The 13,411-nt window shown below is 42.6% G+C and overlaps 1 protein-coding gene across 1 annotated transcript in view; it reads left to right on the plus strand.

Annotated features, from left to right (window-relative positions):
- Positions 1–12,624, plus strand: part of Mthfd1 (methylenetetrahydrofolate dehydrogenase, cyclohydrolase and formyltetrahydrofolate synthetase 1) — a 76,601-nt gene extending 63,977 nt beyond the window's left edge. The window contains exons 22-28 of the mRNA XM_042682493.1: positions 337–378; positions 3,549–3,649; positions 4,319–4,496; positions 6,169–6,276; positions 7,292–7,444; positions 9,463–9,556; positions 12,373–12,624. Coding sequence (XP_042538427.1) covers positions 337–378; positions 3,549–3,649; positions 4,319–4,496; positions 6,169–6,276; positions 7,292–7,444; positions 9,463–9,552 — 672 coding nt within the window. The 3' untranslated portion in view covers positions 9,553–9,556; positions 12,373–12,624. The remainder of the gene's footprint in view (positions 1–336; positions 379–3,548; positions 3,650–4,318; positions 4,497–6,168; positions 6,277–7,291; positions 7,445–9,462; positions 9,557–12,372) is intronic.
- The last annotated feature ends 787 nt before the right edge of the window (positions 12,625–13,411 follow it).

The following is a 13,411-nucleotide window of genomic DNA, read 5'->3' on the forward strand; positions in this document are numbered from 1 at the left end:
AAGTGCTCTACCACTTAAGCCACAGCACCACTTCCAGTTTTCTGGTGGTTAATTAGAGGTAGAGTCTCACAGTCTTTCCTGCCTGGGCTGGCTTTGAACTGTGATCATTAGATCTCAGCCTCCTGAGTAGCTAGGATTACAGGCATGAACCACCAGCACCAGCCTAGAGTAGCCCTTCTTGTTCTGTTCACTAATGCCTTAGGGAGAGAACAACATCGCACTGCCGTGTCTCTCCAAGCATGCACCCCTCTTATCTGTAACATGACTGACACTATTTGAAGCTAAAGTCTAATTGGAAGATAGAAATGCACCTGACTTTGTTTCCTTTCCTTCCAGGTCACTGCTGGACTGCCTCTTCCCAAGGCTTACACAGAGGAGGTAATTGCTATTCTTTCTAAACATTTGTCCTAGAAAGCACCCCTTCCCCAAGTCAGTATTTCAGACCTGGTCCCTGGTGGAAATAAAGATGGTGGTGCTGTGACCCAGGGTTGTTCGTTGACTGCAGGATGCTAAAAACCCACAGTGTGCTGAAGAGGATTAAATGATGAGCACTAAGCCTGGATTCAAGGGCTGCCGTACAGTCAGTTGTGAGCTCAACCTTGTGATACCAGTATCATTTTCCATCAAACATCCCGGAGCCGTCCATCTGAACGATTACATAAGAAACAAGCCCTTGAGTCAGTTGCTGCCACTGTTAATTCAATTTCCCTGCCTTTTTCGAGGCTTTTACATTATCAAACAATACAGGGTTGCTGCCGAGGCCCCAAATGAAGTATTTCAAAATCAGCTAGAAAAGAATTTGTTGGTGCCTTGAGTCTGCCTGTCTTCCTTATGATTTGCCTTTTATGGTCATCTGTCTGAGTCACGCGTGGGAGGGGAATTCACAGTTCTGGCCCCCTGCTACCCCACAGCCTTTCCTGTATCTAATTACAGCAACTGCCCCGAAGTGGCCCAGCTGGTGTCTTCTTTGAAGAAATTCTCCTTTCTTAAGCTGTTCTCAGTCAGTCTTAGATATTCGCTGGGATTCGTGTGACCAGTGGTAAAGAATTAAGGATGCTTCTTCAAGTATCAAGCTAATCTTAATCTAGCTTTATGATGGTCAAAGGGGAAAAGCAAAAACCACATTCACAAGATCCTAGTTGTTTTCTGCCTGTACCTAATACCTATTGCTATTTGGAGGAATCCAAGCACTAAATACTGCTTTACTTAGGATATATTATATGTATTTTTTATAGATCATTGTTTTATTTATTTGTTTGTTATTTTTTTGGTGCTGGTCCTGAAGCTTGAACTCTGGGATGAAACTATTCCTGAGCTTTTGTGCTCAAGTCTAGAAGTCTACCACCTGAGCCATAGCTCTACTTGTGGCTTCCTTCCTTCCTTTCTTTCTTCATTCCTTCCTTCCTTCCCTCCTTTCTTTATTAGTGATTAATTAGAGGTTAAGAGTTTCACAGACTTTCCCACCTAAGCTTAGGACCACAATCCTTAGATCTCAACCTCCTGAGTAGCTGGAATTACAAACATGAGCCACTAGTGCCTGGCCTGCATTTTTATTTTATTTATTTGTTTGTTTGTTTATTGTCAGTGGTGGGGCTTTGAACTCTGGGCCTGGGTGCTGTCCCTGCACTCTTCAGCTCAAGGCGAGCGCTCTACTGCTTGAGCCACAGCACCACTTCCGGTTTTCTAGGTTTTATTGGAGATAAGAATCTCATGAACTTTCTTGCCTGGGCTGGCTTTAAACTATGATCCTCAGATCTCAGCCTCCTGTGTAGCTAGAATTACAGGCATGAGCCACCGGCACCCAGCTTGCAATTTTTATTTTTAAAGTACTTGATTTAGGGGAGTTTTGTTTTTTTAGTGTTGAGAATCAAGCCCAGGGTCTCCAGCATACTAGGCAAGTGCTCTTCCTCTGAGTACCACCCCCGTAACCCTCTTGATGTATTTTTTAATCTTATAATAGTGACATACCCTTTGTTTAAAAAAATAAATCAAACACTACAAGAGCATAACACATGTGCTTGAAATTCCTTTAACAGTTTGCTGCATATTTTCCAACACTTAAATTTTTTTTTCAACTATACACATTTTGTTTGTTTGTCCAAAAGTAGAATTAAGCTTTCCAGTTTGCTTCTTTCATTCATCTTGGACAGGCTCCATGTTAACACAGATGGATGTCCCTTTTCATAACAGCTGCATAGTGAACATTTATTGAGTGTGTATATCATTCTTCCTTGGCCAAGTCTTCTATTGAAGGAATTTAGTGTCTGTATTTTTCCAGTTCTTCAAGCTGTGCTGTAGTTAGCATAATCAAAGGTATAGTTCCTTAGTGACTTCCTGTAGCTTTTATGTCATTTGGTTTTTTTGTGGTGGGGAGAGAGGAAATGATTCTCCTACCTCAGCCCCTCCCAAGTAATTGGGATTCTAGGTAGGGCTAATATTGGTCCCTTTTTTTTTTATTTTGTTTTTTGTTTATCTTTGAGACACAGTCTTACACTATATAGCTCAAGCGGGACTGGAACTTACTCTTAGACCAGAATGGGCACACAATCTGATCCTCCAGTCTCAATCTCAGTCTCCTAAAAATGTGCTCCACTATCTCTGGTTTGATAATTTAGTTTTTGTTGCTTTTTTTTTTTTTTTTTTAATTTTGGGATCTCAACTTTCTGAGATCACAGGTTGGGGATGCCTTACAGGGCAGTATGTGATTCTGTTTGTGTCTGTGTGTGTGAATATCTGTGTCTGTGTGTCTATGTGAGTATGCATGAGGGCCATGTATGTTTGAACTTCGTTCACTTTTTTACCACTTGAACCATACCTCCACTTCTGGCTTTTCACAGGTTAATGAGAGATAAAAGTCTCTTGGACTTGTCTGCCCACGTTGGGCTTTAAACTTCGATCCTCAGATCTCATTCTCTTGAATAACATGGAATATAGGCACAAGCCACTGGCTGAATATTTGGTTTTGAAGGTATCATATGTCCATCTGTTAGTCCTAGGGTAGGCTCATAGTTGAGTTCATCAAAGCCTTTGAAAGAATCACTGATTTCTTCATGTTCTCAGTAGTGCTGATGGACAGCTGATTAATGAATACCTCTTTACTGTCAGACCCTGTGGTCTAGGCTTGATTTTCTGATGAATGAATGGTTTGTGCTATACTGAAGAGTCCATGTGATGAGTACATCAAATCTGTAAACACACAGATGTGAGTATAATTTAGGTAGGGAATCTAATCTCTTCCACGCAGTAAAGAAGCCAAGATGTGGTATGATGATGTCAAACATACCAGCCATGGTGGTTTCAAGATGGTGGGGATGCAACACATGTCACTCAGTGCTGTAGGCTAGAGGAACAGGTCCTCCACAATTTCCACTCCCTCTGCATGAGAAATGCATTATGTTCCTTTTCTTACCTTCTTGTCTTGCCTGCCTACTTAAGTAGACAGAAAATGTCTACTGGCTCAAAGACAGAGGTTGCCTTTTAAGAGAAAGTATGGTTGTTTTCAAGCATGTTCTCCCTGACCCCATAGAGCTTTCATGGTTGTTTTACAGAACCTGGAGCTGGTTGAAAAAGGCTTCAGTAACTTGAGGAAACAAATAGAAAATGCCAGAATGTTTGGAGTTCCTGTAGTAGTGGCCATAAATGCATTCAAGTAAGTACCCAGTAACAGAAAAGGGAAATGGACATAAAACATCTGTAGCTAATTGTGCAGCACTGTGTTTCCCTCATTCTGTCCTACAGTTGTTATAGCTTATGGTATAGCCTGTGACATGACAAGCACCAGGTGTATCACAGCAAATTTAGCACCTGTGGGCCTCTCTTCCTCTGGGTGAAGTAGATAATACACAGGCTTCAAGTTAAGTGCTCTTTTTGGTCATGTAGAGGCCTTTTGTGTTAACAGCCTAGAGTTCCTGGTGGGATGTTGTCTTGATAGAGTTGAATGTATTGAGCAAGTTGTTCATGCAAGATCTCATGTGGGTTGTTTTGCATTGTGCCATAATGGGACTGGAAACAGAATTTTTCAAAGCTAGCATTTATTGATCTCCAGTGGTATGCTGGGAATGTTCAAGTACTTTACATATATTTGCCATCTAAACCTCGTAATATCCCCCATGAAATAAATGCAGTGATTCTTTCCATTTAATCCATGTGCAGCCAAAAGTCACCCAAGCCAGTAAACTGTGGATGTGAGATTCCAACCAGTATGGATTAGTGTCCACTTATCACTGGGTAATCCATATGTGTTTTAGTGGCATAAAGAAGACCCGTGTGTTCTCTCCAGCCATCTTCCATTCACTAACATGAAATACTGGCTTCACAGGACTGATACCGAGGCAGAGCTGGGCCTCATCAGCCGCCTCGCCAGAGAGCATGGGGCATTTGATGCAGTCAAGTGCACTCACTGGGCGGAAGGAGGAAAGGGGGCTGTTGCCCTGGCTCAGGCTGTCCAGAGAGCAGCACAGGTGCCCAGCAACTTCCAACTCCTCTATGACCTTCAGGTGGGTTGCTTTCTATATGCAAACAGCACAGAACAAAAAAGACAAGATGGGCTTTCTGTACACCTCCCCCTGTGAGGATGCTGTTCAGCAGCTTCTGCCTTGCAGTCTGATCCCACATGAATAGATGCATGTTCACAGTCTGGACTCTCAGCTTTAGATACCTGTCCTAGAAACTGCAGGTTGCTGTTTACTCAAAGAATGGATACCATGCAAGAACATTTGGGGAAGTTGGCGCATACAAGTCTTTTTGCCAGAAGAAGAGTTACACGCAAAACCAATAATTCAGTGTAGCCTTTCGCCTGAGATACCACTGTGTTGTAGAAAATTGGCAAAGGGCCGTGTCATTTCTCAGTGATAGGGGAAAGAAATGTGCTTTCAACTTTACTTCTGGTACAGTGGCAGTAGGGGTTCAGAGGAGCTTCCTCATGTAAGTCAAAGCACCTTGGCAGGCTTCATCTTATTTCCACTATCAAGTAGACTGCATCTGGTCCCAGCAGAAGCAATGTTTACTGTATGACACAAGTTAATTGAGAGAAAGTTGGTTATTGTTGGATTATATTTTGTTTTCAGTTTGCTGTCCCATGTATTCTAGGACATGATTAGACATTAAGTAGTCTGTAACAACTGGAGACTTGGTTAGAAATATGGGATATAAATTACAATTAATTCTGCTTGTATGTTCTAGGCTAGTTTTGGCTTCACTTTTATTACTAGAGTTTTAACACTTTTCCCTTTGTCCTTTGCCAAGAGTTGACACTCTGCTGTTGACATTGACATTCTACTGCTTGGCTTTGGTTTTGTAGATGGGTTTGGAAATCATCTTCCTGGAAGATGTCATGAATATAAATTTGTACACAAATGCAAATTATCTGTAGGTATTCTGTCCAAAACCTGTCCAGAGTGTCTAAATCAGGAAGCCCAGGCCTTGAAGGCCAGCTGGAGTCCTGCAAGAAGTAGGGAAACAAGGACGCCAGCACATTTCTATTTGAAGCTTTTCTCTGTCCTGACAGAGCAACCACCACTCTTTGTCTGAATCAGTATCTGCTAGTCTTAAATCACCGTCAACCAAAGTGCTTGTGTTTCATAAGTTCTAAGTATTGTCATTTAATAAGCTCTAATTATAAGATTCATATGAAAGTAATCCATTATGTCTTTTTAAAACCATCATTGAGTGCTCTCCATAAATATGTCCATTATACAAAGTCCTTCATAAATTATCACTAATTAAAAACATAATTTTATATTTATACATAGATTATTGTTTCCAAAAGCACAACTTATTTTAGTGTCAGTTGCTAGGAAGTACAACCAGATGTATTGACTAATTTTAGTGCAGTGTTTAAATATGTGTTGTGTGTGTGTACATCTCTCAATAGATAGCTAATATATGAATATGTGCATATTAACATTATATACAGATACCTAGATATATCTCTCAATATATGGATAGTAACATTACCTCTGTACAACATTTTCTTCTTACCAAATCTAGGATTTAAGAATATTTCTTGGTATTAAAATATTTGTAACCCAGTGAACTTCAGATTATTTGCATGTCTATATATTATATGAAAAATAATCTAGTGGAGACACTGACCTGGAATGTGGCCATATCTGAGATAAGCCCCCTCACACATATCCAATCACAGTCTTCCTCTCTTTCCTGCACTAGCTCCCAGTTGAGGATAAAATCAGGATCATTGCACAGAAGATCTATGGGGCAGATGACATTGAGCTGCTCCCTGAAGCTCAGCACAAAGTTGAAGTCTACACAAAGCAGGTAGGTGTTGGGTGAGCCCGTTTTTTCATCCCTTCACAAAGCAGGTCGTACAGACAGAATCTTGGAGTCCTGCCAGCCCTGTGAGCCCCCCCATTCCTTTTTTTTTTTTTTTTGTGGTTGTATGGCTTTAATTCAGGGGCTCAGCACTCTCCTTGAGCTATTTTGCTCAAGGCTAGTGCTCTACCACTTTGAGCCACAGTGCCACTTCCAGTTTTTGAGTGGTTAATTAGATATAAGAGTCTCTTAGGGACTTTTCTGACCAGGCTGGCTTTGAACCATGCTCCTCAGATCTCAGCCTCCTGAGTAGTTAAGATTACAGGCGAGAGCCACCAGCGCCCGGCTCACCATTTTAATTCTCTGGGTGGCAGCCTTCTTTCTTCCAAAATACTGGGTAGTGAGTAGGTGATCCAATACCAGATTATTTACTCACAGATGGAAGCAGAAAAGCTACAAGGAGGGGCTGGGAAGGTGGCTCAGTGGTAGAGCGCTTGCCTTGCATGCATGAGGCCCTGGGTTCGATTCCTCAGCACCACATAAGCAAAAAGAAAAAAGCCGGAAGTGGTGCTGTGGCTCAAGTGGTAGAGCGCTAGCCTTGAGCTGAAGAGCTGAGGGACAGCGCCCAGGCCCAATTCAGGCCCCATGACCTGACCCCCCCCAAAAAAAACAAACAAAAAAAAAACAAACAGAAAAGCTACAAGGAAATAGGGAATATCCTACTAAATATTGAGAACCTCTCTGGTTTTATTCTTATGTCTACCACAACTTCTTGTTTTTGTGGTTGATGTAGCTGGAACTTAAATATTCACTTGTGAAATATAGTTGAGGTACTTAGTGCCTCACAAAATAGAGATCTCTGCTTTTCTTCTATAGTAACTAAGCTGGAGGATAGTATAATGGAGGTAGATTATAAAGATCAGCTGTTTCAGATAAGGAATTTCATGATCACAGTGTACAGATGTTCTTCATTGCATTGTCAGGTGTTCGTTTGTCCCACCCTGTTGCCTTTTCTCCCCAGGGCTTTGGTAATCTGCCCATCTGCATGGCCAAAACACACTTGTCCTTGTCCCACAACCCAGAGCAAAAAGGTGTACCTACGGGCTTCGTTCTGCCCATCCGGGACATCCGTGCCAGTGTCGGGGCTGGTTTCCTGTACCCTTTAGTAGGAACGGTAAGTGAGGGTGGCAGGAACAGAGCTTGCTCATCTGTGCATCTTATCATCGGAAATGAATTGCTAAAGCTGTCAAGCAAATGCCAAGTTAGCAGAGTTCATTGCCGAGGAGAAAGTTGCAGTCAAACATATTATGATTAATCCTCTTACCATGGACCATACTGTTACCAATTCAAGTGTGATGCTGTGACTTCTTATTTGGATAAAAGATTTTATTTCTCAGGGACAGTTGGACCTCGATTAAATCAGGATAGGAAGGTACGCCTACTTGATAGGCTGGGTTCCTGCCAATAGTAGCCCTTCAAATCCATGGGGAGTGTATTCACAGATTCGATCATCCATGGATTGAAAATATTAGAGGGGGAACGACTCAGATTGGTAGTGAGAGTGGGAACCTCTTTTGAGAAAGAGCAAGGATACTGGTTTGGGGATATTTATAATATCTTTGCCATTATGCATCTGCTTTATCTACACTAATAGGCACATGTCATCTATTAGGTTTTTCTGCTAGATAGGAAGACCAATTCTTGTCCCTGCTTGTCCCCACACCTCACATTTATTTCTTAGAGTACAGAGGTAGAAACAGATCAGATTCAGTTTTAGAGACTATTGAATGGTACTCAGATGTCAAAATTGGGTTTTTCTCAAGTATCAGTGTTGTGTAAATCAGGCGCTAGTGGCTCACATCTGTAATCTTCAAGAGATCTGAGGATCATAGTCCAAAGCCAGCCCAGGCAGGAAAAGTCCATGAGACTCTTATCTCCAATTAACCACCAGAAAACCAGAAGTAGTACTTTGGCTCAGAGTGGTTGAGTGCTAGCCTTGAGCAAAAGAGCACAGAGACAGCACCCAGACCCTGAGTTCAAGCCGTACCCCCCAAAAAAAAATAAAATAAAAAAGATGTTCTGTGCTACAGAAGATGACTCATCTTTTTTAAAAATATATTTATAGTTCAGTTTTAGAAGTTCTAATCTGGAATGTGTGCATATTCATTATACGTGTATGACATTGTAACGGACAAAAAGATATACTCTAAGTTTTCACTTACAAGCCATATGAATTTTCATCTAAGCAGACATTTTACAAAGCCAAATCTTACAACAGAAATCAGGAAGGCTGGGAATGTGGCTTAGTGGTAGACTGCTTGCCTAGCATGCATGAAACCCTGGGTTCAATTCCTCAGCACCACATAAACAGAAAAGGCTTGGAAGTGGCTATGGCTCAAGTAAAAGAAGCTCAGGGACAGTGTCCAGGCCCTGAGTTCAAGCCCCAGGACTGGCAAAACAAAAAGAGAGAGAGAGAGAGAGTAGTGATTATAAAAGATTATAGGGCTGGGAAGGTGGCTCAGTGGTAGAGCACTTACCTTGCATGCATGAGGCCCTGGGTTCAATTCCTCAGCACCACATAAGCAAAAAGAAAAAAAAAGCTGGAAGTGGCTCGGTGGCTCAAGTGGTAGAGTGCTAGCCTTGAGCTGAAGAGCTGAGGGACAGCGCCCAGGCCCAGAGTTCAGGCCCCATGACCGGACTAAAAAAAAAATCAGATTATATGAAGAGATGTCTTGTTGGCCCAAGTAAAAGGATACAAATTTGTAATATGTTGATGAAGCAAAAAACCCATGAGCCTATTTATAGTCTCATGGAAAGAAAACTGGAGGACATCAGCCCTGTTCCTCTTGTCTTGGGAAACACAAGGCTGAGGCAAGTGGGTGGCTGGCTCCTCAGCCTCCCTGGCACCTGCCACTGCAGGATTGGATGTGGAAACATCTGCTTACAGCTGTCCACATGGAAGATAATGATGAGGTTCAGCCTTTGGTTTGCAGGACAAGAGGTTTTCTCTGAGTTGGTTGCAGGACCAGTGGCTGGATTTTGAATATATATAGAAAAAAAACAACAGCCACTTTGTGGACAACTATAACACGCTCCTCTATCATTGTGCCTTGGGCACAAGACACAAAGGAAGAAGTAGAAGAAAAGATCACTTTTTAAGTTCGTTTTTAAGAAAGTTATTTCATATCCTAGATGAGCACAATGCCTGGCCTTCCTACTCGGCCCTGTTTTTATGATATTGACTTGGACCCTGATACTGAACAGGTGAATGGACTGTTCTAAACAGGTAAGTTATTAATTAGTAAGATTTCCCTCCCCCCCCCCCCTTATTTTGCTTCTTTATAAATTACAGGGCTTAAAGTAAATCTACAAAAATTTAAATTCTAACACTTTCAAAGCATTTCCCTCTGGGTTTTGGGCTAGTCCTGAGAACTGGCAATAACCAATGACTTAACTACTTCCATGTGGGTACATCTTGGGAAGAAGAGCAGGCCTCGTCCCAGGTGGACAGTGCACAGGAGAGTGCTGCAGAGCATTTGTGAAGGGCCTGCAGGAGGTCAGGCTCCCTCTGCTGGAGCCCTAGGAGCCTCAGGGCTTCAAAATTGATGGCACCTGAGAGGCAGGAACAGCCTAATGTATAATCTGAACAGAAATCAAGTTTTGGGCCAGGGATAAAGCTCAGTGGTAGAGCAAGAGTTTAGTATGTGACACTGTGGGTTCAATCCCCAGCAACACACATACACATAAAGGCAAGAGTTGTGTAAATGTCTCAGCCAGAAAGAGAAAGAAACAAGAGTTCTATGTGAAAAAACAATGTAATCATCACAGTGTATGAACCGTCCCTAGATACAGCCAACTGAAACTCAAAAACATCCGAAATGAAAATCCTTAACCCTTCTCCAGAGGGAAAATGTCTTTTTGGCACTGGTACTGGGGCTTGACCTCAGGATCTTGCACGCTCCTTGTCTTCTGCTGTTTGCTGTTTAGTTAGAGATAAGAGTCTCATAGTCTCTTCTGCCTGGATTAGCTTTGAACTAGGATGCTTGCATCTTAGTCTCCTGTGTTGCTAGGATTACAGGCATGAGCTACTACTGCCTAGTGGAAAAAAATGTTTTACCTGTGGAAAAAATGAGAAGTAAACTGAACACTTGTCTTATCAGCAATGAGAAGCCCTTTTAGACAGTGCAGGAATGTCCTCCACATTTGTAAGAGGAATGGTAACATTCAAGCCATGTTTATACGGGGCAGATCTGTGTAGATGTTACCAAATGTGCAGAGGTTTGCTGCCCCCAATTCTAGGAAGTTAGCAATTTACTACAGCAAAGTATGAAATTAAAACAAGAAAAGATGAAAACACTAATTTCAGACATGGAATCCTGATTTGGGCCATAATGAAATACTGACCACCATGCATATTTGTTCTAAGTCCAATGCAGAACAAGGGAAAGGAGGACTTTGAGAAAAATTAGAAACAGCTAAAAAGAAACACAAGTATTGGGGCTAGGAAGGTGGCTCAGTGGTAGAGCGCTTGCCTTGCATGCCTGAGGCCCTGGGTTCCATTCCTCAGCACCACATAAGCAAAAAGAAAAAAGCCAGAAGTGGCGTTGTGGCTCAAGTGGTAGAACGCTAGCCTTGAGCTGAAGAGCTGAGGGACAGCGCCCAGGCCCACAGTTCAGGCCCCACAACAGGACCAAAAAAAAAGAAAGAAAGAAACACAAGTATCAAAAGCCAATACAGGCCAGGCACTGGTGGCTCATGCCTGTAATCCTAGCTACTCAGGAGACTGGGATCTGAGGACTGTGGCTTAAAGCCAGCTTAGACAAGAAAGATTATAGACTCTTATCTCCAATTAACCAGTAAAAGACTGGAGAAGTGGAGCTACGGCTCAAGAGGTAGAGCAGCAGCCTTGAGTGAACAAAACTAGTCAGGGTGAAAGGCCCCGAGTTGAAGATCTAACACCAAAGCTGGGCCCTGGTGGCTCATGCCTGTAATCCTAGCTGCTCAGGAGGTTGAGATCTGAGGATCACAGTTCAAGCCAACCCAGACAGAAAAGTCCATGAGACTTTTTTTTTTTTTTTTTTGTCAGTCATGGGATTTAAATTCTGGGCCTGGCTGCTGTTCCTGAGCTCTTCAGCACAAGGTGAGCACTTTATCACTTGAGCCACAGTGCCACTTCCGTTTTTTTGGTGGCTAATTGGAGATAAGAGTCTCACAAACTTTACTGCCCTGGCTGGCTTTGAACTATAATCCTCAAATCTCACCCTCCTGAGTAGCTATGATTACAGGCATGAGCCACCAGCGCCTGGCTCTCTATGAGATTTTTATCTCCAATTAACTACCTGAAAACTGGACATAGAGCTGTGGCTCAAAGTGATAGAGTACTAGACGAGTAAAAAAGCTCAGGGACAGAACCAAGGCCCTGATTTCAAGCCTCATGCCTGACCAAAAAAAGATCTGTTTCCAACATCAAAAAAAAATTTTTTTTAAGCAATATAAAACAAAGCAGAAGTTCTTGCATTGCCTGACAAAGTAAAGTTCAGATGAAAGCAAAATGGTCATTTTGGCTATGGTAGGTTGGGGAGAGACTCTGAGCTTGGTGCTGAGGATACTAACTTTGAAAAAGTAGGTGGTTGGGTACTGGTGGCTCATGCCTATAATCCTAGCTATTCAGGAGGCTGAGATCTGAGGATCTTGGTTCAAAGCCAGCCCAGGCAGGAAAGGCAATGAGACTCTTATCTCCAATAAACTCAGAAAACTGGAAGTGGTGCTGTGGTTCAAGTGGTACAGCACTAGCCTTGAGCTGAAGAGCTGAGGGACAGCACCCAGGCCCAGAGTTCAAGCCCCATGACCGACAAAAAAGAAAAGAAAAGATATAGGTGATGTGGACATACAGTCCTGCCTTGCTGCTGTGGTCTTAAACAGTATCCACATAGCTGTTGTGTAGCTGCCTCTTCTGAGCAGACAGCAGAAATCCTTGTGGTGGGAAAGGATGGAAATCTCAACAGCTGTGGCAATGCTAGTGGGTAATCATGCTGTGAGGAAGACAAGAGCAAATGTTTTGGTGATTAAACAAAATACTTACTTCTTTGCCTTTCTTTCCAGATCATCTCTTCTTCAAGAAGCTGCTTTGCAAGTTTGGCCAATGTCTGTTCAGGCCTGCTGTGAGTAAGGAAGTTTGGAGAAGTTAGAGAAGTCAACTCCTGCCCTGAAAACTAAAATAAATCTTCTGGGGGATTTCCTCAGAAGCCTTTCAATTACTGCCTTAATTTTCATCCTCATGTATAAATTAATATAAATCATGTTCATGTCTTGAATGTAGTGAAGGTCTATCAAATAAAAGGAATAATTTTGCTATCCTCGTGTTGAAATATAAATCATGGTATCCATGGTCTGTGGTGCAGTATGCTAGCATCTTGTATGAGCCCATTTGTTGGGCAGTGTGTTTAAAGGAGAAACTGAGGGCATGCTTGGCTGCTCTGGGGATAGGTAATTCAGAAGAGGGCCGGAGGAGGTAGAGTATGGAGCAAGACTTGCCTCTTGCTTTACATCTTTCTATATTGTTAATCCCCACCTTCCTCCTCAAATATTGTGTGTGTGTGTGTGTTGGTATTGGTATTGGGGATTGAACTAAAAGCCTCATGCACTCCCTTATATTTTTCCACTCAAGGCTGGTGCTCTGCCACTTACCCACAGCTCTACTTCTGGCTTTTTGCTGGTTAATTGGAGATAAGAATCTCATGGATGGCCGGGCACTGGTGGCTTCTGCCACCAGTAATCCTAGCTACTCGGGAGGCTGACATCTGAGGATCACGGTTCAAAGCCAGCCCAGCAGGAAAATCTGTGAGACTCTTATCTCCAATTAACCACCAGGAAACCAGAAGTAGTGTTGTGGCTCAAGTGGTAGAGCACTCATCTTGAGCTGAAGAGCTGAGGGACAGCGCCCAGGCCCAGAGGTCAAGCCCTCTCACCAAAAAATCTCATGGATGGACTTCTCTGCCTGGGCCAGCTTCAAACTGTGACCCTCAGATTTCAGCCTTCTGATTAACTAGGATTACCATTTTGAGTCACCAGGGCCCAGCTGTAGTTTACGTAAGTAGCAGTGAAACGTTTTTTCCACTGAGAAGTAGCTCTTACTCCATTA

The sequence above is a fragment of the Dipodomys spectabilis genome, unplaced genomic scaffold (genome assembly GCF_019054845.1).
Source record: "Dipodomys spectabilis isolate Male_0828 unplaced genomic scaffold, ASM1905484v1 ptg000073l, whole genome shotgun sequence".
Classification (NCBI taxonomy): domain Eukaryota; kingdom Metazoa; phylum Chordata; class Mammalia; order Rodentia; family Heteromyidae; genus Dipodomys; species Dipodomys spectabilis.